This window comes from Balaenoptera ricei, chromosome 19 (assembly GCF_028023285.1).
Source record: "Balaenoptera ricei isolate mBalRic1 chromosome 19, mBalRic1.hap2, whole genome shotgun sequence".
Taxonomy (NCBI): domain Eukaryota; kingdom Metazoa; phylum Chordata; class Mammalia; order Artiodactyla; family Balaenopteridae; genus Balaenoptera; species Balaenoptera ricei.
This window is the reverse complement of record NC_082657.1, coordinates 64,076,458-64,099,843: the sequence shown is the minus strand read 5'-3', so window position 1 is coordinate 64,099,843 and position 23,386 is coordinate 64,076,458. Positions and strand designations below refer to the sequence as shown.

The 23,386-nt window shown below is 55.1% G+C and overlaps 1 protein-coding gene across 10 annotated transcripts in view; it reads right to left on the bottom strand.

Moving 5' to 3' along the window:
- Window positions 1-23,386, bottom strand: part of LOC132354300 (AFG3-like protein 1) — a 34,410-nt gene that overhangs the window by 10,713 nt on the left and 311 nt on the right. For 5 of the 10 annotated variants that reach the window (XR_009499227.1, XR_009499228.1, XM_059906128.1 and 2 more), the window contains exons 2-14: window positions 20,047-20,134; window positions 15,850-15,944; window positions 15,287-15,436; window positions 12,891-12,956; window positions 12,172-12,296; window positions 11,430-11,701; window positions 9,285-9,422; window positions 7,508-7,615; window positions 6,740-6,865; window positions 3,755-3,865; window positions 2,478-2,593; window positions 1,859-2,059; window positions 1,592-1,777 (exon numbers count right to left, since the gene is read on the bottom strand). Coding sequence is in view for 8 of the 10 variants with exons in the window: in XM_059906128.1 (XP_059762111.1) it covers window positions 1,592-1,777; window positions 1,859-2,059; window positions 2,478-2,593; window positions 3,755-3,865; window positions 6,740-6,865; window positions 7,508-7,615; window positions 9,285-9,422; window positions 11,430-11,701; window positions 12,172-12,296; window positions 12,891-12,956; window positions 15,287-15,436; window positions 15,850-15,944; window positions 20,047-20,134 (1,782 nt within the window). In the remaining 2 variants the exon portion in view is untranslated. Of the gene's footprint in view, window positions 1-1,233; window positions 1,778-1,858; window positions 2,060-2,477; window positions 2,594-3,754; window positions 3,866-6,739; window positions 6,866-7,507; window positions 7,616-9,284; window positions 9,423-11,429; window positions 11,702-12,171; window positions 12,297-12,890; window positions 12,957-15,286; window positions 15,437-15,849; window positions 15,945-20,046; window positions 20,135-21,329; window positions 21,409-22,985; window positions 23,075-23,348; window positions 23,384-23,386 lie in introns of those variants that run through there. The other 5 variants (XM_059906133.1, XM_059906132.1, XM_059906127.1 and 2 more) reach the window with 5 other exon arrangements.

Genomic DNA, 23,386 nt, shown 5'->3' with positions numbered 1-23,386 from the left:
CTGGAGGGGGTGCGGGCACGGGGCACGCAGGCAGGGGCGCTGTCACCAGGGGAGTGCCCTGGACCCGCGGAGGGGCTGCACCCAGCCTCCCAAGGAACAGAGCCCCAGGCTCGGGACGACGTGGGTCCTTCCTGGGGTCAAGGAGGGCACCCCACCTCCATCAGAAGGAGCCCCATGACAGGCCCCTGCAGGACGCCAAGCAGCACAACACACAGAGGCTGAGCGTTCGAGGCTGCATCACAGGATGAGCCCCAGAGATCTCAGAAATTCAGCAATACACGTTTCACAAACAACAAACTTGAAAGTGTTTGTCCCAAGTTGGAAACTCTATTTTTGAGGCAAATATACCAAAAGATCTGGAAAATTTCATCCCCGAGGCCCAGCATGTGGCCACGGCGGGGACAGCAGCGGCGGGCACATGGGGCAGTGCCCCTGCTCCCGCAGTCAGCCCGCGTCGCCCACCCCAAGGCAGCAGCTGCTGCTACTGTCACAGTTCTGACGACTCCGACACCCTGGCCGTGTTCTGGGGACCCCCGGGGCCATTTCCACTAACCCCGACTCCCCGGGGGCTGGGCCCTGGCCTCGCTCCAGGACCAACCGGGGGATGGAAGACTCGGCCCTAGAGCTTCGCTACGACCCCCGGTGGCTGTCCTCCCACGTGGAGCAACCCAGAGCCCCCTCTCCTGGACCCTAACAACACGGGCCACAAGGAACACAGCTACCCGGAGACGCACGGTTGGCAAGGCCCCTACCCTGAGAACAGGGGCGGCTCCGCTGGGGTACCCCTCAGGCTCAGACCCCCCCAGACGCCCCGCCTGTGGAAGTGGCGCGGCCCCTCCGAAAGGACTAACTGGTCTCCCGCCACCCTAACAGCTACTCGCTTGACGCCTGGCTAGCATTCTCCTTTCCTCAGTTCTGAACCTCTCGCCACGGACAGACCTTGAGGATTTCTGAACTGGGCCAAAAGCCCCCTCTCCGTCTCTCCCCGGGGCACGTGAGGTGACCAGCACCGATGTGCCCCTGCTGGGCGGCTGTCCCCAGATGAGCCCACCACCCACCTCGTGGGAGGCCCAGGGGGGTCCTACACGCAGGCCCCCAGGGGGCAGGTGAGTTTCGGCCACTGCCCTCCCCTCCGACTCGGGAACAGGGTCCCAGCCCCCGCCTTGGTGGAAGGGCACGTTCTGGGAGCTGGAATCCCCGTGGGCTCAGAGGACCCTGACCTGAAAACACCCATTTGTGATTATCACGTTTTAATTTGCTCTCTGGAGACCGCGGAGGCTGCCCTCCAGGCAGGGGCGCTAGGCTGGGCTCTCCCCCACGGGGCACTCCGTGCCGCCCGCCCGTCAGCCCCTCGGGAAGGGACGTGTCCTCCTCCAGGCCACCCGTGCCCTCCACGAGCTCCTCGCGGGTGGTCTTCTCCGCGAAGGGTCAGGGCCCAAGCAGCTCCACCGTGTCGGCCCGCTCCAGCACCTCCTTCCCCAGCAGCCGCCTGCCCAGCTGCACGCCAGGCCACGCCAGGCCGTCCGCCCGGCGCCCTGCAGAGCCCCCGCCCCGACCCTGGGGACGGGCCGGCCCCACCCGCCTCATCCACCTGCTCCCGGCAGCACGTCAGCAGGTCCGGGGTGCGCGCGTGCGCGGAGCTGACCAGCCGCCGAGCCTCCTGGTCGATGAGCTGGGCCATGGCCTCGCTGTATGGCTTCTCCGCCAGCACCTCGCCGGGTCGGGGGAGGTCGAAGGACACCTGGCCCAGCTTCTTGCTCATCCCGAACTGCACAATCTGGGGCAGGCGAGGGGCGGGCGTGAGCCTGGCGGACGGTGCCCTGAGCCCCCTTCCCAGCCCCCGCGGCCACCGCCTTACCTGGGCGTAGGCACTCTGGGTGACCTTCCTCAGGTCATCCTGGGCCCCCATGGTGATCTGCCCGAAGAACAGCTGCTCGGCCACCCGGCCACCCAGCACGGCGCACATGCGGTCCGAGAGCTGCTCCCGCGTGTACAGGCACTGCTCCCTGGGCAGGCACTGGGCGTAGCCGAGCCCCTTGCCCCGGGGGATGATGGACGCCTGCCAGATACGGCAGGCGCGCCCTGTCACCCCCAGGGTCCCCGGGCATCCCGGAGGAGGAAAGGAAACCCTGGGCCCCAGCACTGACAGGTCACCCCAAGGATGAACACAGAAAGCCCCTCTGTCCCGCCGTCCCAGGAAGCTGTGGAGGGGCCGTGCCATCAGGGGAAAGTTTAGGGCGAGGTGAGTTTAACATGGAAACTCCAGGTGTCAGGTGGCCAGCATCCAGGCCCCTCCTGGAACCAGCAGCCCCTCTCTGCCCACCCACCCCTCAAGGAGTCTTGTAGCAAATTCTAGACCATTACATCCTCAAAGAGTGAAGAGGGCCGCCGCCCGGAATGCACCGTGCCCACACAGCACCCCCGGGAGGGAAGTGGGCCCTGAACCACACCGCAGATGCGCGAGGGGATGGGCCAACCTTGAGCAGGGGGTCTGCGTGCTCCAGGAACCAGCCCACCGCCGCGTGGCCGGCCTCATGGTAGGCCACCGTCATCTTCTCACTGGGCTGCAGGACCCGCGTCTTCTTCTCGGGACCTACAAGTCAAGCTCATGGCAAGAGGCAGAGGACAAACGGACAGCTGAGAGGTGGGCGCCAAGGTCCCATTCTGCACTGCGGGCGTGTTGGGGGCTGGTCAGGGCCTCCGTCCGCCCAGGACAGACCCGCAGCCTGTCCGCTCCACGCACACCGCTCAGGCCTGCTGGGCGCCTGTCCCTCCACGCCAGACGCTACACTGCCTTCTGCCCTGCCGAAGCCCCGCCCCACCGTGCAAGCGGCAGGTGCCTTTGGGGGCCCGTTTGTAGCCAAGGGGCTTAGCTACTCTCCGTGGCTTGACTGGCAGAGAGGCCGGACGCAGGGAGACCAGGAGCATTCTCTACGCCGCCTACACCCAGTCACGGGCAGGGAACAGGGCACAGAGAAGGCACCAATACTCGCGTGAGCTCAGCTTCAGGGCTGGTCAGCTCAGCAGCGCCACGAGGACAGTGTCGAGCAGCTGTGGCGACTGCCTTGGGTTACTGACGCTTGCCTGTGCACGCCACACTTCAACAAAACCTGAAGCAAAGACAAAGCAGCCCTGCCAACATGCTGACACTTGTCTGTGCACGCCACACTCCAACAAAACGTGAAGCAAAGACAAAGCAGCCCTGCCAACCTGCTGACACTTGTCTGTGCACGCCACACTCCAACAAAACGTGAAGCAAAGACAAAGCAGACCTGCCAACCTGCTGACACTTGTCTGTGCACGCCACACTTCAACAAAACGTCAAGCATAGACAAAGCAGCCCTGCCAACCTGCTGTCTGGAGACGGGCTGGTTCTCACAGCCGTGGGGCGGGATCAGGAAGGACGGCTGCTGGCCACACGGACACCTACCTCCCTGACCTCCGTCCCCGGGAGGGCACTCGGGAGACCTCTACCCCACGCTGAAGCTTCCCAAGGAAGCACGCGAACAACCTGCCTCTCGGCCACGGGCAGCACCCGAACCTGGGTCTGACGCAGCGCCCTGGAGGTCACATCTCTTTGAAATTCTAAATGTTGCTCTAGTAAGAGCACGAAAGCTGCTGGCAGATCCCAAGTCCCAGATTTTGGTCTGGAAAACTGTCCACGGCTGCAGCTCACTGAAGTGAAGCTGGGGCCCCAGGGTGGGCCTGCTGCAGGTCAGAGCTGGAAACCGCCCCTCAACACTGCCCGGCTCACCTCCGATGACCCTCTCAACGGCCTGCTCCAAGTGCTTCTCCCGGACAAAAGGACTCAGGTGGCGGGCGGCGATCAGGGCCGCTTCGTTGCAAACGTTAGAAATATCAGCACCTGACCCGGAAAAGGAGAAACAGTCCCATCAGTGCCCCAGGGCGGATTCTTAGAGGAAAATCTCCAGCAGAGGGACCAGAGCTAAACTAGGTCAGGGACTTGAAGGAAATGGGACCTGCTCTGTCAGTCACTGTTGCTTTCAGCCAGTATTTTGGTTCAACAATTTACTGAGGTATGATTTATTTAACATAAAATCTACCCGTTTTAAGTGTACATTTCAAAGACTTTTAGTAAATTTATCAAGATGTGCAACCATTGCCCTGATCTCATTTCAGACATTTCCATCACGGATGTGATGTATGTGGCTAATTCCTGTACCCATGCCCAGCCAACTAACCTACTTTCTGTCTCTATGGATTTCCCTGTTCTGGACGTTTCACATAAATGGAATCACACAATAGGTGGTCTTTCGTGTGTGCTTCTTTCACGCGACACAGTGTTTTCACATTCATCCGCTATCGTAGCATGTATTGGTATTTCATTCCTTTCCACAGATGAATGAGGTTCCATCACATGCACAGCCGCCCCGAGGCCTTCACAGGAGACAGCAAACTCCATGGACGCTCAAGGCCCTGATATAACATGGCCAGTACAGCAGGCCCTCTGTACCCACTCTATACACATCTATCCAGTCACACACCGCTGGACACTGGGGTGGTCTGTACCTCTTGGCTATTATGAATTATGCTGCTGTGAACATCTGTGTAAAGCCTTTGTGTGAACAAATGTTTTCAATTCTCTTAGACACCGAGGAGTGGAACTGGGGTCATACGGTAACTGTACTTCACTTCTTGAAGAAGTGCCAGGCAGATCCCCGTGGCCACACTATCTTACATCCCCACCAGCACCACGCGAGCACGGCCATCTCCCTACACCCCTGGCAACTCATCCATCTGCCTTTTACGGCCATCCTGGTGGGCGTGAGGTGCTGTCACACTGTGGTTTTGATATGCATTTTCCTAATGACTAATATCACTGAGCACCTTTTTATGTGCTTTCTGGCCATCTGTATACCTTCTTTGGAAAAACGTCTGTTCAAATCCTTTTCCCATTTTTAAATTGGGTTCTTTAAATATTTTGGATTATAAACCCCTACCAGATGCATAATCTCCAAATAGTTTCTTCTATTCTGTGGGCTGTCTTCTCACCACCTCAATAATGTCCCTTGACGCACAGAAGATTTTAATGTTGAAGAAGTCTAATTTGTTTTCTCACTTGTTGCTTGCGCTTTAAGAAACCATTGCCAAATCCAAGGTCACAAAGATTTTCTTTTAAGACCTTTATATTTCTATCTCCACAGTTTAAGTCTCATCCATTTTGAGTTGACCGCTGCATGTCGTCTAAGGTCTAGTTTCGTCCTTTTGCTTGTGGACACCGTTGTCCCAGCGCATTTGATTGAACAAACTGTTCTTTCCCCATCAAATGGTCTTCACACCCTTGACAAAAACAACTGATCAAGGACTTCCCTGGTGGCACAGTGGTTAAGAATCCACCTGCCAATACAGGGGACACGGGTTCGAGCCCTGGTCCGGGAAGATCCCACATGCTGCGGAGCAACTAAGCCCGTGCGCCACAACTACCGCGCCTGCGCTCTAGAGCCCGCGAGTCACAACTACTGAAGCCTGTGCACCTAGAGCCCGTGCTCCACAACAAGAGAAGCCACCGCAATGAGAAGGCCACGCTCTGCAACGAAGAGAAGCCCCCGCTCGCTGCAACTAGAGAAAGCCCGTGCGCAACGAAGACCTAATGCAGCCAAAAATAAATAAATAAAATAAATTTTAAAAAACAACTGACCGAGATGTACAAGCACATATCTGGGCTCTCAGTTCTACTCTATTGGTCTATGGCCACCCTTGTGCCAGCAGCCCCGTTCTGTTCACTGGAGCTCTGTAGCAAGTTCTGCATTAGGGAAGTGTGTCTTCCAGCTCTGCTCTGCACAGACGGTGCTGGCTCTTCAGTCCCCTGGCAGCTCCCCAGGAAGGTTAGAATCAGTTTTTCCCTTTCCAGCTTTAACAACGTACAAAGGTTCTGCTCCTACACAGCCCCTCCCACCTTCACAGGTTACATCTTTTTACTTTACGTGCCCATTAACACAGACATGTCTTTATGGGTTTAAGCACCTGCCCTTTAAAGCATAAAGGGAAAACAGAGGAGCTGCAAACCAAAAACACGCAGGATGCTGGCCTTTACGTTCACCTATGCAGCCGCCTCTCCAGGGCCACCTGCCCGCGCAGCTCCGAGTCACTGGCCGGCGCCCTTTCGTCTCAGCCCAAAGGACTCCAGCAGTTCCTGGAGGGCAGGTTTAAATATAATACGTTCCCTCAACTTTAAAAAACAATCTAGGAATGCCTTTATTTCTCCTTCCCTATTGAAGAACAGTTTTGCCAGATCCACTGCCTTCTGGCCTCATGGTCTCCAAGGAGAATCGGCTGTTAACCTTACTGAAGACCCATCCCCACTAGGCGTCCCTTCTGTCTGGTTGGCTTCAACAGTCTCTCGTTATCTCTGACCAACGTGGATTACACTGTATCTCAGTGTGGACGTCTCTGGGTTTATCCCTACTTGCAGTTTATTCAACTTCTTGGACGTGTAGACTCAGGTCTGTCATCCAATTTGGGAAGTGCTGAACCATGACCTCTTCGATGGGCAGCATGCCAAGGGGACGAGGCGTCACTGCACTGTGTTCCCGGGGTGGGAGGAGTTCAAACAGGCACAAGCCAGCCTTGGGGCTAATCATCTCTGAGGCCTCCGATATGTCCATCAGACTCAAAAGTTCCAAAGACAAGGGTGGCACATGCCAGGACCAATGGCACAACGAGACACCACCCACCGACGACACGTCCAGACCCGCACGGCCCACCTGGCCACACTCACCTGTGAAGCCTGGAGTGAGGGCCGCAAGCTTCCTCGCCAGGGCGTCCTCGCTGAGGCTCTCGTCCAACTTGAGTGGACGCAGGTGGACCCTGAAGATGGACGACCTGCCTTTGATGTCAGGGGGGGCTAACAGAGAGAGAGGCACTGAGGGCCAGGGTGGGGTCACCTGCAGCCACTTCACTGCAAGGGCCCTCCCCTGCGTGTCTGTGCTGCACACTCGGCTGTCCGACCTGGGCCAGGGAGCTCCCCGTGGCAGAAACGACCCACAGGTCACGTACGTTCAGCTCTTCATCACATCGAAGAACTTCCTGACCGTGGAGCCTCTGGTCCGCGCAAATCCATCCCAGGACAGGGACCCAACCACAAGCAAACGTCTGGCCGCCCTGGTGGCACGGGCTCCGTGCAGGACTCAAGCCCTAGCTTCCCAGGACCTCCTCACCAGCGGAAAGGGCCAGGGTGAGTGCTCCTCTCGCTAACCGCCCTCTGAACTTCCGTAACGGCGCACAAAAAATAAAAGCTGAAGGATCCAGGTCTGTCACCTCGCTCCCACCTGCATGGACTGCAGTGACCTTCTCCCAGCCCCGAGCACACCTGTTCTTCCCAAAGTGAGGGGCACCCACGCACCTCCGCCGTTTCACGACACTGTATTCACGGCTTTAGGACCCCGATCAAAACCTCCTCCAAATACACAGCTAAAGATCTAACCACACTTTCAACCCAAAGGAGGGGAGAGCCACGTCTCAGCACCCAGGCGACCAGCACACGCACCAACGTAAACCTGACGGCCGAACCGGCCAGGCCGCGTCAGGGCTGGGTCGAGGATGTCGGGGCGGCTGGTGCCGGCCAGCACCATGACGTTCGTGGTAGAGCTGAACCCTGGACAGGAGAGAAGCAGGTGAGGCCAAGGAGCGGGCCCAGGCAGCAGGAGTCTCTCCGCTTCCCAGGGCTCCTCCCCTGCGCAGCTGGCCCCCATCTTCCTAGGACCCCTGCCGCCCACCCCGGAAGCCCGAGGCTGGGCCTGCTTCTCCTGCTGGCTCGCAGCCCACTGCACAGGCCACTCCGAGGAGGGCGGACACTCACGCCCAGGGCTAGCTCTGACCCGTCTCAGGAAGCAACCAGCGGCTCTGGTCCCCGCGGCCCCCACTGCTCTGAGGCGCACGTGCAGACCTTCCTCAGGCCACGGACGCCCATCCTAATTCATTACTGGTCTATTACGGCCAGCCTCTGACACCACGCGGCGAGCTGCAGGGGCCGGGCAGAGCCGCCACCGTCGGGGCCCGGGGCCGCTGTGGAGACCTCCCTCCACCCAGGCCCTGGACGGCTTGCTGGGCTCAGGGAGCCAGACCGGAAGGCAGGCGGGGCGGCGAGGGCCTGAGCTCACCCAGCCCTCATCCGCAGAAAGGCCTGCTCGCGGGGGCCCTCGGCCGCCTCTGGGACCTGGGATTCAGGACCGCCCCCTGATGAGAGGGGCGCCCTGCGCCTCAACTGTGCGTGCAGACGTGTGGTTTCTGCGAAGCACCTGCCTTCCTCCTGGGAGGCTGGGATCGTGGCACGTGCGGGGCAGGGGCTGCCACGTGACCAGCCCCCAGCGGAAACCCCATTCCCGAGCGTCGCCCAGCCCGCTGCCAGGCAAGCAGCTGCATACTGCCAGTCCAGGGCTCCAGAGGCTGCGGCCGGCTTCCCTAGCCGCCAGGCTCCCTGTGATTCCGCTGTGTGCTGCCACTGCACTCAACCGTGCTCCTGAATCCAACTAAACACGGAGTCCTCCCGGCGAGTCACCAAACCCGGGGTCATGTCGGGGACCCCAGCACAGCTCCAAAGCCAAAGCGAGGACAAGACCTGCCAAAGGTCGCTTCTCCAAAATCTTCTCCAAATTTGGAAACTAGTAAGAACGCCTAGACGCTTCCCGCGAAGCTTCGGCAGGGCTGCCGGGCTGTCACGCTGAGCTGGGACCTCCCCGAGCAGTGGTCCCCAGGGGGAGAGCGGAGAGGGGTTCTGGGCAGGAGGCGGCCCGAGTCAGAGGCCAGCGTGGAAGGAGCCTGGGCGTCAGCCCCGTCCCGCGCTGAGCTCTGAGGGCAGCTCCCTCCACCGTGTGTGCCGAGAACAGCCTTCCTGAAAACAGAGCAAGCAGGGGCTCTCGCCCGGGGAGGTCCGGCACAGACGAAGGCCTGGGGTACGGTCGTGCGGCCGCCCCGTCCATCTCCACGAGCAACTGGTTCAGGGTGTTCTCCTGCTCGCTCTGGCCCCCAAGGTGCCCACGGCCGATCGCGTCCATCTCGTCAATGAACAAGATGCAGGGAGCATTTTTTCGGGCCATTGCAAACACGTCACGAACCTGAAACAGGAGTCCACGCAGGGTCTGCTTTGTCACTGGTACCATCACAGGACTAAAGAGCTCACCAAGCTGAGCCCTCGCCTCTGGAACTCGACTCCCATCTCAGCTGCTCTGCCTGCCCGCCCGGGTCCCCCTGCCCATCTGTGCTCTGCGCCTGTTGCCAGGGCCCCACACGAAGCCCAGGGCAAGGGCAAGGGCGCATCCCCCTACCCGAGCTGGACCGACGCCGACAAACATTTCCAGGAACTCGGACCCATTCACGGTGATGAAGGGCACACTGGCCTCCCCTGCAGTCGCCTTGGCGAGAATCGTTTTGCCGGTACCAGGAGGACCAGTGAGCATGGCTCCCTGAAAGAGAAAGACAATGGCTGGTTCTGAAAGGGCACAGATGGAGCCGAGGAGAAAGTCACGTTCTACTGAACAGGCGTTTTCTAGGCCTGCTCCACGCAGGTCGGCTGAGGGTTGCTTTCGGTGTGATTACTTTCTGCTTGTAAAATGAACGCACGTTCACCACGAAATGTTCAAACGCTGCAGACACGGGAAAGCCCCCCACACCCCCAGTCCAGCCGAGCAGGTTATTTCTTCAGGCAACGCTCCCAGGGCAGGGCTCGCTGGATCTCGCGGTCTGACGTTTAATGGCCTTTGCCAAACTGCCCTGTGAAAACACACCAACTCACACCAGGACGAACAAGAGCCCACGCCCCAGACCTGGTCACGTGACTCTGTCCAGCGGGTCCACCGGCAGCCGTGAAGGCGGCACCTGGGTGTGGCCACTGGCACCTGTGCTTCCTGATCGACAACCTGCCTGTTTCTACGCTGACTTTAGGTTTAAATTCACAATTCACGCCCCAGAAACACACCTCGGTGTTCCTTTCGGGGTCACCATTATGCCTGAAGATCGAGGAGAGATTTAAACGGGGCTCATATTCCTCCATTTCTAGTCGAGGGTGTGGGTTAATACCTACTTATTTCAAAGGAGACTCTAAGGTTGTTTTTTTAAGTCTTTAAGGACAAAAACAAAATACATAAAGGGAGGGAGGAGGGAGCCACAAAACTCAAAACCACAAGGCGTCAGGGCCCCACGTCCCCGTGAATGTGGATGTGGATTCACAGAGGGTCTCCTCAAGGCAGGGGCCTTGGGACCCAGGGCGCCTTCTGTGCCCCCCACAGCCGGCTTTCCAGCCAGCTCTCACCAGGTGGTCAAACAGAAGCACAAACCTCCTGCCCACAAAGCCCCAGCGGTCAGTCACGCTCTCCTGTTGTTCAGGGCACTCTGGGGGAAGCACGGGGCCACCAGGAAAGTCAGCGCGGTGAGCGCTATCCACCCGAGAGCTCGTAGCCTGGTCCAGGGCCCAGGGATGCCGCGAGGGACCTGTGAAATCTGTTCTACGTGAGACGCAAACCTTTCTGGGAAAAGGACTCACAGCCTCGGCCGGGCCCTCAGAAGGTCGACACCCAGAGGCACCCGCAGGTAGACGGAGCGGCCAGAATCACCGTAGCTCCACTTCCTCTGCACGGCACCCCAACCTGCGCCCACACCGCACACCTGCCCCACTACTGGGTCGTGGGCTTCCCGAGAGGCAGCTGCATCTGATCCCAGACCCATTTACAAGAGTTGTACTTGATGGTTTTTTCTTTTTTTTTTTTTTGGCCACGCTATGCAGCTTGCAGAATCTTAGTTTCCCAACCAGGGATTGAACCCGGGCCATGGCAAGGAAAGCCCCAAGTCCTAACCACTAGACCGCCAGGGAATTCCATGTACTTGTTTTTATTACATACTTTGATAACAAGTAATGGTAAAGAAAGTTGTTTCTTCAAAAACAAAGTTGAAGGCTTTAGCTAATAAAGTAATAAAGGCAAACTGTTAAAGAAAAATGCTGTCAAATTGAATGGATAGAAAACTGAAAGAGTAAGAAACAGTCAAAAATACAGGATTCTGCACTCAGATTGCTTCTACATTCTCGGTTCATTTTAAAGAAACAAAACTATAGACGTTAAGTGCTTTGTGCAGGATATTTAACAGAGAATTTGATCACTGGGGCCAAACTCAAAGGAAGGCCTGTGCTCTAAACGAGACACCACACCAACAAAGACGTATGTTTGTGCTTGAAGGTGAAATAAACACACTCCAGGTGGGCGTGCACTGTCCCTATGATTCCAGTTTTATAGTTTAAAACAGCTAATCAGATAAGAGGATTTTCACTCTTCTACTGCGCAAATGATCTAATAATGATCTACTCCCCACTGTGATCTAATAATACACAGAAGCATTACCAAAAGCTACACCATCCCAGCTCTGTCCATAGTGAACCAGGGCGAAGCTCAGACCATCACCATGCTTTCTCACATCAGTACCTTTGGAATTTTGGCCCCAAGGTCCTGATACTGCTTGGGATTCTTCAGGAAATTCACAAACTCCACGATCTCCAACTTGGCTTCTTCGCAACCAACCACGTCTGCAAAGCGCACCGCCGATGTTGTTCTTCATGATCTTGGCTGTGGTCTCGCCAACGGTGAAGAGGCCCCCTCCTCGCCTGCCACGCCCAGCCCCCATCGGGCCCCTCCTCGCGACATAGAGGAGGATTCCGATCAGGAGAAAGGTGGGCACCAGGCTTCGCAAGAAAGACCTAGAAAGTCCAAGAAAACCATCTGTCACATTCCCTTGAGAGACAGGCCAGAAACACTGCCTCCAGGCCATGAACAGTGGACGGCTCCAGAACTTGGTTTTGCTACACAAAAGGGAACAGTTTGTTTTTGAATGTGCCAACCTGTATATGCAGCTTCCCCCATCCACGCACATCTACCTGCCCGATTTCACCTGTGGGGCGGGCAAGGCAGCTGCGGCCCCTCCCTCAGAACCCCTCCAGACCCAGCAAGGCCTCCCCGCAGCTGAGCCCTTCCCGGCCCACTGCACACAGTCCTCAGGCTGCCTAGCTAAACATTTCCCCGATCAATTCTTTCCTCAATAAAAACAGAGCTAACAAATTTATCTTCCACCTCAGACACTGTGACTGTCGGAGAACGCCTGTAACACGCCTAAGTGGGTTCAGCAGGAAGCGCTGCGTGGCCAGTCCCGGGCCCAGCTGCGCCCACTCACCCGTCGCTCTCGGTGGTGTAGACCACGGCCGTCTGCTCCGCGAGCTCGATGCCCAGCTCCCAGTGGGCGGTCTCCAGCTTGCGCTCGAAGGTGTCCACGCTGCCGATGTTGAACCACACGAACTTCTGTCGAGACCAAGGCGCCAGGCGCTGTAGGGGGTGCCCCCCACAGCCGCTGCCCCTCCCCAGAGCCTCTCCCAGCAAAGCCCCGAGCAGCTCTGACAGGCCACCTGTCCTGGCCCCAAACCACAGGCTTAGGTTTGAGGTCGAAGTATAAATGCCCATCGACAGCTGACATCGCCTTCCTCTGTCATTTTATTCTTCCCCCTTCCAGATCTCAGCTGGCAGCTGTCACGTGTTACTTGGCAAAACTGAAGCACAGTTACAGCTTTATGAGGGTCCTGTGCTACTCGGAAGACTGTTCCTGTCGTGTCACCAAAACAAACGAGCACAGGTGGGTGCTGGAAAGTGAAACCAGGGAAGGCATTTCTCTAAAAAAACAGAAAACTACATTTTTTTTTTTTTTTTTTTTTTTTTTTTTTGGCCGTGAGGCTTGCGGGATCTTAGTTCCCTGACCAGGGACTGAACCTGCGCCCTTGGCAGTGAGAGTTCGGAGTCCTAACCACTGGACCACGAGGGAATTCCCAGAAAACTACACCTTATGCTAAAACCAAAACCAAAACCTACGTCTGGGACACCGGCCTTGAGCCCAGCCCTCACCTCAGACGTCGCAGGGGCAGGCATAACACGCACAAACTGTCTGTTCACGACTTCCAGCCGGTCCACCTAGAAAAGAGACGACAAGTCAGAACAGCTGGGGTCCCAGGCAGGACATGGCGCAGCAACCCTGGGCCTCTTCCTCGGACGAGCCTCACACACACGGGCTGCGCCTCTGTCCGACGGCAGCTCACACTCCGCAGGACAGGTCTTGGTTTTGTTTCCTACTAACGTGGACAGTTTTAGCCTGGGATTATTTTAATAAACAGGAACCAATGCAAGAAGAGGGATTAAGATGTGGCACATCTGAGCACTAAGCCTCCAAACTGGCTTAAAACTCCCAGAGGAGGGAGGTTCCCTGGTGGCCTAGTGGTTAGGATTCTGGGCTTTCCAGGTTCAATCCCTGGTCGGACAGCAGGCACCACGAGAAAACGGTGCCGATGAGAATGAAAGTGCAGCCCCAAGGCCTGCTAGCTGCTGTCGCCTGAACAGCCCGCTGCCCCGAAGGCACGCACCCTCTGGGGAGCTTCAGACACGGCCTGCTGCCCACACCACCACAACCACTGGAAACAACACAGCTCCTCCTGGAAACAGCGGGAAGACTCAGGACTGCACGGCGAGGACACGACCACAAGTGTGGAACCTCACCACCACCCGACTCCTGCACACGCCTGTAACACAGCTGGAACCACGGCAGACAGGACTCCAGGTGACTGCCCGCCCTGGCTTCTCCGCCAACACGCGGAGCCCCAGCCAGCCGGGCCCCGCCAGCTCTCAGGTTCATGGAGGCGAAGGCAGGGCGCATCCTCCCTGCCCCGCGGGACCCCTGCCCAGCTGACCCGTCACGCTTCCCCCAGCGCAGTGCGCCGCTGCCGGAGTGTGCAACGGGACAGTCAGACAGAGGGTGTAGAAGAGTGAGCAGCTCCGCTTTCAGACCGGCCAGGAGGATCACAAAAAAAGGCCAGCCTGGGTTAGCAGACGGCGATTTCTTTCTTTATACTTTTATTTATTTCCCCAAATTTTTTTGCAGCAAGGCATGTATTACATTTGTAATCAGGAAAAAAAACAATGCTGTTTTAAAATGAAGATTACTGGGACTTCCCTGGTGGTCCAGTGGTTAAGACTCTGCGCTCCCAGTGCAGGGGGCCCGAGTTCGATCCCTGATCAGGGAACTAGATCCCACATACATGCCGCAACTAAGAGTTCACATGCCACAACTAAAGAGCCCATGTGCTGCAATTAAGGAGCCCATGTGCCACAACTAAAACCCGGCGCAACCAAATAAATATATATATATCTATTAAAAAAAGAAACAAAATGTACATACGTTTATTTAAAAAAAAAAAAAAAATCCCCCAAAAAACCAAAGACTGCTACCGAGGTTTTGGAATATTGTAGTTTTTTGTTCCCAAACAACCCCTTCACAAAAGAACATCTGTTCCAGGCCAGGAATCTCTGTGCCTAAGATGACTTGTTTCCGTGACACCTGAAGGTATTATCAGGGGATCTCCTCAGACAACTCAGGTGGGGTTGGGAGAGGATGCAGCCCTCATGTTCACGTGCTGGACTCTCCCAGCTGACGTGAAAGCTCCCCCAAGTGAGCGGGATCTGGTCCTCGTCTAACTGAGCCAGGCGAGAGTCGGGCCCCACCAGGCACTGCAGGAGCTGAGCGCAGGGCTGCGTCAGGTGGGCTGGGGAGGGAACACGTCGCCCTTACGTGTTCCAGGCCGTTTTGGAACAACCGTGTCTCCGTAAGCCACGTCGGACCTCGAGGAAAGTCTGGAACCTGCCCCGAATGCAGGCCCAGGACGCTGGTCTCACCGCACCCTCACCCCGCCCGCGCCACACCTACAGGGGCAGGTCCTCGGCCGAGAGGGGCCGCAGCAGCCTTCCCCCACTACACAGGCAGCATCGCCACCGGCCTCTCTGAGGACAGAGGCCAACACAGGCCCCAGCCGCAGACCTGGTGGAAAACAAGAGCTCCTTATGGACCTCACCACACAGGGGGAAAGCCCGACCTTAACCGTGCGCTGTTTAGGGCAACGGGGAAGCAAGGCCTCCGTGCTTGGGGAAGTCTACACTCCAGCCTGAGCACCCCGCAGGACAAGCCGGGGGGACTCTGCTGGTGCGAGCCAGCGGGGCAGGGGCGCCCTAAGAGGAGGAAAGCTCTCAATCAGATTCGAGAATGAAGTGTAAAGATAAACAAACAGAACCAAGTCTCAGAAGCCAAAGCTAACGCAAGATGAGTCAGGCCGTGATGTTAAAGAGACGTCCGCCCGGCGAGCACGGGCGTGGGCGTGCGGCGGCGCAGTCACTGGCGAAAGGAAAGCCGCATGCGTCTGCACCCCGAGGCTGACCGGCCACCTTCTCCCCGGGCAGGCAGTGTGTGAGTCCCTCACCAGACCTCTCGCCAGGTAATACTGCACGAAGTGCTTCCAGGTGATTTCCTTCCCAGGATCTCGGAAACAGAAGTAGAGAAATCCCACAGCAACACCTGACCCCAGAACAGCCAGACTGCGGAAATCCTTGTCATCCCAGGGGACCTCTCCCTGTGGAAAAATAGAACACAGACACATGTTACAGTTAAATGAGGGTGGTTCTTACATGAAAATGGCCATTTCCTTTCACAGACGCGGGAGAGGTCGCCCAGACCCTCCCTCCTGACCCCGCTCCCTGCGGCCTCCACGTGCAAGGCCAAACCCACCCACTGCCCACGGCTGAGACCACAGCAGCGCTGCAGCTCCCTGGGCCACCCAGGAGAAGCAGGCAGCAGCCCTGAGGCGATCGCTTCTCTGGGTCTTTAAAAATTCAGATGGAAATCTCCGCGGTTTTAGAAATTAAATCCACTGCTTAGAATCTTTGCAACACAAGCAGAAAAGCTGTCCGAAGCCCGAGCCTGCAGTGACTACTTCCTCAGAAAAGTGACAGCCCATCTGGGTCTGGTCCTCGGACACACACAAACCTTCTGCAACCGCTTCCACCAGGCAAGGTCATACCGCTTTCCTCCTCTCTTCTCTCCATCCGCTCCAGGACCAGCGTCCTTTGGTTCACTAGTTCCTAACGGAAAACACAAACTCTGACCTCAGAAAACAATCATATCTAACTGTCCAGGGAAGGAGGATTCAGAGAATAGGAAAATGCTTTCCAACATACAATGTTCCCAGAACGGGTGCCTCCTGGAGCGGAAGGGAAGCGGCTGGGGCGGCAAGGGGCAGAGCCGAAACGTGGCGGTGTGCCCTTCGGAAGGGCGGCAGGAGAACTTGCCGTGCCCTCCTGGGATCAGGGCATGGCCCAGGTGGTGGGGGCTGCGGGCCCACGCCAACCCCACACGTTTCCAGAAAAGAAGGAAATTTTAAAACAGCTTCTCACACTCTTTGAAATCATGAGTGACTGTACCCACGTGTGAGTTGTCACCTAGCACCACCAGTGTTTTTTTTTTGTTTTTTTTTTGGAGGGGGGCTGAGCCTCTCGGCTTTCAGGATCTCACCTCCCCAAACCCGGGCCCCTTGGCAGTGAAAGCGCGGAGTCCTAACCACTGCACCACCAGGGAATTCCCCAGGAGGGGTTACTTTTAAATAAGTGATGAGACAGGCTGGCACTCATGCCACCAACTCTCAGACACGACCCCCTCCCCTCAGAACACTTGTGGCCCACAGACTAGACGACTGGTCCAGTCCCCAAGCCTCCTCCTGTAGCGTGCACGTGTGAAGCAGGAACAGTTGAAATTACACCAGTCCAGCCCCATAAGTACCCCCGGAGCCCCCCACCCTTCCGTCAGATGCCAAGTATGTACTGGGGGGGGATGGGTCTTACTCAGGACATGCCCATCTGTGCTCTAAAGGCCCCATTACCTCCTAGTGCAATCTAAGGGTCAGGAGGCTTGAGCGGTCCTGGAAAGCTGGGCACATCCAAGGAAAAACCCTCCTCTCCCCATGTAACTAAATCAACTACACCTCCAATTAAAATTTCCAGAAAGCATTTTAGCGTACACAAAAACGACAAGGGGAAAGAACATAAGACAAAGGCAAATAATTGCTATCGTGGCGTCTGACAGATATTTACCTTTGTTTGGCTTGTGTGATATGTGCTTTTTAATGGGAAATATACATTTGGTCTTCCCGGAAGGAGCCCCCCAAACCCTCATAATTTCTTAAGTGAGAAGAAAGAAGACCTTCTGCTGTCCACAGTAAGCCCCTTTCACTTTCACCACATCAGAGTTCGCGTTAATGAGATGACTTCTGGGAAGCCCCCAAGGATGGGGGCTGGGTCCAGGGGCCTGGAGGGCTGGAACTTGCAGCTCCCCCGCCCCACGACCTCTGTAGCTTGCATCCATCACCAGTGATTTAATCAACACTGCCCGTGCAACAGAACCTCCACAAAACCCGAAAGGGCCGGGTTCAGAGAGCTTCCACGTTGGCGGACAGGAACCCGTCCACCCGCTGGACAGGGGTGCACCCCGCACTGCCCCCGGGACCCTTCCCAACCTCGCCCTGTGTATCTCTCCGTCTGGCTGTTCACTTATAACGTCCTTCATAATAAACCAGCCGTCCAGTAAGTAAATCAGTTTCCTGAGTTCCGTGAACCACTCTGGCAAATTAACTGGACCAGAGAAGGGGGTCACGGGAACCTCTGACTTACAACCAGTTGGTCAGAAGCGCAGGTGACAACCTGGATTTGTGATTGGCGTCTGAAGTGGGTGTTGGGGGGCGGATTTCAGGACTGAGCCCTTAACCCGTGGGCGGAATCTGATGCCAACTCCAGGTAGAGTGTCAGAACTGAGCTGAGCTGTTGCAGAATCGTTTGATGGGGAAACCAGAAGTAAAGAGCTGAAAGTGGAGAACACACACAGGAATGTGTTTTTCCATCAGAACTTAGGAAACTAACCCAAAACTCAAACAAAAATCATTTCCCTGGGACTTCCCTGGTGGTCCAGTGGCTAAGTCTCCACGCTCCCAATGCAGGGGTCCCAGGTTCGATCCCTGGTCAGGGAACTAGATCCCACATGCCACAACTAAGCGCTCGCATGCCGCAAGTAAGGAGCCCGAGTGCCACAACTAAAAAAGATTCCGCACACGGCGATGAAGATCCCGCGTGCCGCAACTAAGACTCAGCAGAGCTAAATAAATAAATATTAAAAAAAAAAAAAATCATTCCCCTGAGTAAAGAAAAGGTGGGCAAAGATGTTATAATAAATAAATAAATAAATAAATAAATAAATAAATAAATAAATAATAAAAAATAAAATAAAATAAAATCAATTATACTCCAATAAAGATGTTAAAAAAAAAAAAAGAAAGAAAGAAAAGGTGGGCAGACAGAGACTTGAGACAAAAATCACTTTCTCCACTAGGCAATCCATCCACAGCCAGTCAACAACAGCAGATGCAGGGCCTGAGCACAACATTCATCCAAGTTCCAGGATAAAAGCCCGAGCTGCCCCATGACGTACACGGCACCACTGCAGCAACCCCAACTCAAAGCCATGGAAGCCCGAAGGCCAGAATGACCCCAGGAAGGGCCAAACACATTATAAGATAGAGTGAAGATTTGCATAAACATTAAGGACAAAACACGAGTCTTCAAAGAAGTCTTACGTTTGTAGCGAATCATGTAAGCACTCCTCCCAACGAGCTTCTATGGGCCTCGTTCCACTTCTTGCTCCTGGCTACCCGAGCAGGAGACATTTCCCAGGAGAAACACACCGCTGAATATTCACTTCACCCACCCACATCACCAAACTACGCTATAACTTCACAAACAGATCTGTCGAGGCTTCAGATCCACACAAGCTGTGGAGGTGCTGAGCCCCGAAGACAAAGGGAGGGAGTGAGGCCACGTCCACAGACAAGTGAAGGGAAGGAAATACCAGGACCACCCACACACGGGCCCCCTGCTGCTCACCTCCCCAGACTAACTCAACATTAATGAACGCTTTAAAAATTCTCCAGTGGGGGGCTTCCCTGGTGGCGCAGTTGTTGAGAATCCGCCTGCCAATGCAGGGGACACGGGTTCGAGCCCTGGTCTGGGAGGATCCCACATGCCGCGGAGCAACTGGGCCCGTGAGCCACAATTACTGAGTCTGCGCTTCTGGACCCTGTGCTCCGCAACAAGAGAAGCCGCGACAGTGAGAGGCTCGCGCACCGCGATGAAGAGTGGCCCCCACTCGCCGCAACTAGAGAAAGCCCTCGCACAGAAACGAAGACCCAACACAGCCATAAATGAATAAATAAATAAAAATTAAAAAAAAAAAAAAATTCTCCAGTGGGGACTTCCCTGGCGGTCCAGTGGTTAGGACGCTGCGCTTCCGCTGCAAGGGGCATGGGTTCAATCCCTGGTCGGGGAACTAGGATCCCACATGCTGCATGGGTGGCCAAAAATAGTTAACTTAATTAAAGAATTAAAAAATTCTCAAACGTAAAATTTTGACAGTCTGATTTATCAGATGTCCCCTTTACCATTTTGTTTGGTTTTTCTTTTTTTTTTGGAGCTGTTGGTTTTCTAAGTCTGTGTTTCTTCTACTCCTCTTAAAGAACTTCTCAAACCCACTGGGACAAAATGATGAGGTGCGCACACCACACTCACAAAAGCAGCCACACTGTCAACCCAGGAGAGGAAGAGTACGGGAGAAGCGGGTTTTCCTCCTGACCTCAGCTTGGCGAGACCAGCGTGCGCCTCCGCGTCCTAAGTGCCCTCCGCTCCGCACTGCAAGCCTCCACACAGGGTCTCCCGAGAAGCGCTGAGCACAGCCCACCGCCCGCCCTCGGGGCTACACGTGCCCCAAACTAACTGCACTCTACATGAGGTCTCTGTTCTGCTTTCCAAACGTGAGGCTCAGCTTGGCCCTCAGATGTGCAGAAACAAAGGTTTGTTCCCATGCATCCCCAAAAGATTCACCCAGCAGCAACTTCCTTCTGGAAGAGTTTCTCTTTCACCACCTACACTGATATATCAAAACTGTAAAGACGTGGCGGCAGGTGACCCAGAAATGGGGAGAGCTAAGCGTGACTGAATACGGAAGCTAGAAAACGAGAGGTCCGGGCCTCCTGAGCCATCATGCACCCTGTCCCCACTCCCCATGATGCAGGACACCAAGGAAGCCACACTCGCCTCGGTTCCTGTGACCTTATGCTGCCAACGATGGTAGGAGAAAGACAGGTACCTTTGGGTGGTTTTGAACACAGCCACTGGGAAACTGACGTCTGTCTCTTCCACAGAGCCAACTGCTGAAAGCGGATTCCCTGGAGGCACTGAAATGGGAAAGAGAATTAGCTTCCTCTGCAATCCAATGGGGCATCTTCTCACAGTGGCAGTTACAGGCTCAAAGGGACCAGGATTTGGGCTGGGGTGTAAACCTGAGGCCTTTATCTGCTTTACCTCATTAAAAATATGATTCAAACAGGAGAAGAAGAAACTGAATGCAAAGCAGAGATACATGAAGAATTTTTAGAGCTACAGCTGTCAAAAAAAAACAAAACAAAACTAATCACTTCCTGCCTCAGGCAATTTTAGTCACTGAAATGTTTACAGCCTCAAAAACAAACATTATTCTAACATTAAAATCATATGAAGTTTAAAAACCAAAGAATATTATGATTTATCTTTGATCAGCCACAGGTTAGTGTTTTTGTCAGGAAAGCAAACGTTTTCCTAGACGTTGTATTTTCCATAGTTCTCAGAGAGGAAAACAACAGTTTCTACCGTAAGCTGCTAACAATACTTAACATCAATTAAGGACAGAACTAGAGACAATTTCGGTTTTTCACTATCACAGGTCAAAAGCCATTACAGCAAAAACGAGCACAATAAAAGCCACCATACTAAAAAACAAGCTCTAAGCACACTCAGTAACCTAGTACTAACTGTATTCAAAAAAACCCCAACCTAACCAAAGATTTGGATTGTTCCCAATATTTTGTTACAATGAAACTGGATCCACAGGTGACGACACTTGTGTTATTTCAGTCGTGCCATCTTTCACGGTGAGGCAGGCTATTCCCCAAAGCAAACTCATTCCCTAATGATTATTAATTTGCTCATAAGCCAAATTATTCACACATCCCTATCAAAGGCCACAGAGCACTAAAAAGTAAGGTAAGCTATGAGAAAGGTACTAAAATCAGGGAAAACTCCAAACAGGGAAGCTCAGGAAGGAGACATGGCGGTTACCAGTGCTGAGGCTCCTGGAGCCTGTGCGCCATGAATGCCACCTCCCCACCGCAGCAGGTCACCGCGCACAAGGGGACCAGAACCTGATGTCGCAAAGGCTGTCACTGTGAGGGGAAGTTTAGGCAAAGGCGCACAGAAGGTGGTGGTCCTGGGCCCTGGTTGGGTGCCAGGCGCTTCGGTCCCCTCCTCTGCTCCCCAGTGCCCACCCTGAGGAAGCAGGTGCTGCCATCCCCCTGCGGGGTGGGAACGCAGAAGTTCAGAGGGGCTGGTGAGCACCTGAGGCAAGGCAACTGGGAGCCGGAGGTGTGTGGCGAGGATTCTGGCATCCAGTCTCGCTGTCAGGCAGCCTCCAACCCTAGAAGGACAAAGTATGATCTTCAGGTCCCCGAAACTTGAGAAAATATCCAATTCCTTTATTTTAATTTATAATTTAGTCTTTTTCTGATTTGGTTAGGGGACCACATTAGGTCAGATGCAGCTCGCAAAGACAGGGGTCTACCATCCATTCTTGGTGTTTGGATATGCAAAGCCAACACGTGAAGCTGTGCCTGTGCACACCACAGTCTCCCTTTAACAAGCAAAGCACCACTGTCCTTTCTTTGTAAGATCACAAATCAGGTGACCCTGGTCTGTGTCTCAGATGCACACAGGTGCAGCCCCACCAGGCGCTTGTGAATAGGCCGGCAGCTCCAGCTCAATCCTCACTTCCTTCAGAAGTCGATTACCCCACCTAAGATAACGTGGCATTTATCCTCCTCCACCCCTTCTCTTCGTTTCCTACTTCCTTTGTTCTGCTTCCTCTTCTTTCATACCTCATATAACCGCCTAACATGCTACCTACACATTTGTTGTCTTGTGTGGCAGGAACAATGTAGGAAGCTCACTGAATGAAAAAATAACTCATAGAAACTTCCAGAACATAAGCTTCCCCTTGAGGAGTGCTGACTATAGTTAAATGGGCACATCTTTTAACTATAAAGCAGTCTGCTACTTCATCTCCAGCCTTCACATGCCCCCCTCAGACTACAAGTCACCAAGCCCTCAAAGGAGAGCAGCTCACGGGGCAAAGCCCTTGCCTGTCCCGTTCCCTGTGACATGCCCTGGCTAGCAGACTCCACAGATGAACAGGACAGCTCAGTCTGGGAAGGAACACAAAGATCATCCAACTTCCTCCCTTCATAACTAAAACCACTGAGGTCCATGGAATTCATGACACACCTGCGCTGCACCCCATCAATGACTGCCTTCCACCCGGTTAACAACTAGCACAGCCCCCTGCAATACTGAGCTGCCACGTGGCCACAGGTGAAAGGCTCTGCTTTCACTGATATTACCGGAAACAACCTGAAACTGACGTGCACCAGCTCCAAAATGAACAGAGATGAGAGAGAAAAGTTCACTCCTGAAGACAGGACAGAAAATGAACCCATGGAACCCTTCTCCGTCTTTCAATACTGTCTTAAAACCAAGATAACTTTCTCCGATCAAAATCCGAGGCTCCACATTAGTCCCTCAGAAAAGAATTCAATGTGATCACTGCTCCCTGGGATGTACAAAAACAAACCTTAAAATATGGTGTATTTCAGAGTATCTAACCCAGGGGAAGGCGTACAATACAGGAGTATCTAAAAGCGCAGATGCTGACCAGCTGTGGCCTTACGTTTCCTCTCCTCTAAAACAGAGTTAGAGCAGCTCCTACCTACAGGACGGGTATAAGACTTAAAGGAGACCGTCCCTGTAAAGCCCTTAACACGGAAGCCCTCAAAAAATGTTAGCTACGATTAGAGTGGCAGAACTGGACTCGACGAATGTTGCTCGAATAAAAACCACATAAGACTTGACAAAACTCTTTCACGTCCGTCATCATAACAGAGAGCAACCCTGCGAGATAGTGCAGAAGTCATATCACCGCTGAGCCCAGGAGGAAACCACCTCGCGGTCGGAGCGAGCGCCCGAGATGACACGGTAGGTTCGCAGCGGAGAGAGGCCTGAACGCAATTCGCTCCACGCGGCTCTTGGGAGACTGGAATAAGGACGCGCGGGCAGTGGGCAGGGCGCTGGGAGGCAGCGGGAACTTTCGAAGAAAAGGGCGGGGGCTCGGAGGACACACGGAGACCGGTTCGGGCGAGCGTCAGCCTGCTCAGCCGCGGGGATGGGCTGGAGCCCCGGGGCCAGCCGGCCGGGGGTGTGATCGCCGCCGCCACGCCTCCGCCTCTCGGTGCCCGGGTTCCCGCACCCGGTTCCCGCGCCCCGCTCCCCCGCGCTGGCCGGGGGATGTGGTAGCCGCCGCCGCACCCCCGCTTTTCGGTGCCCCGGTTCTCACACCCGGTCCC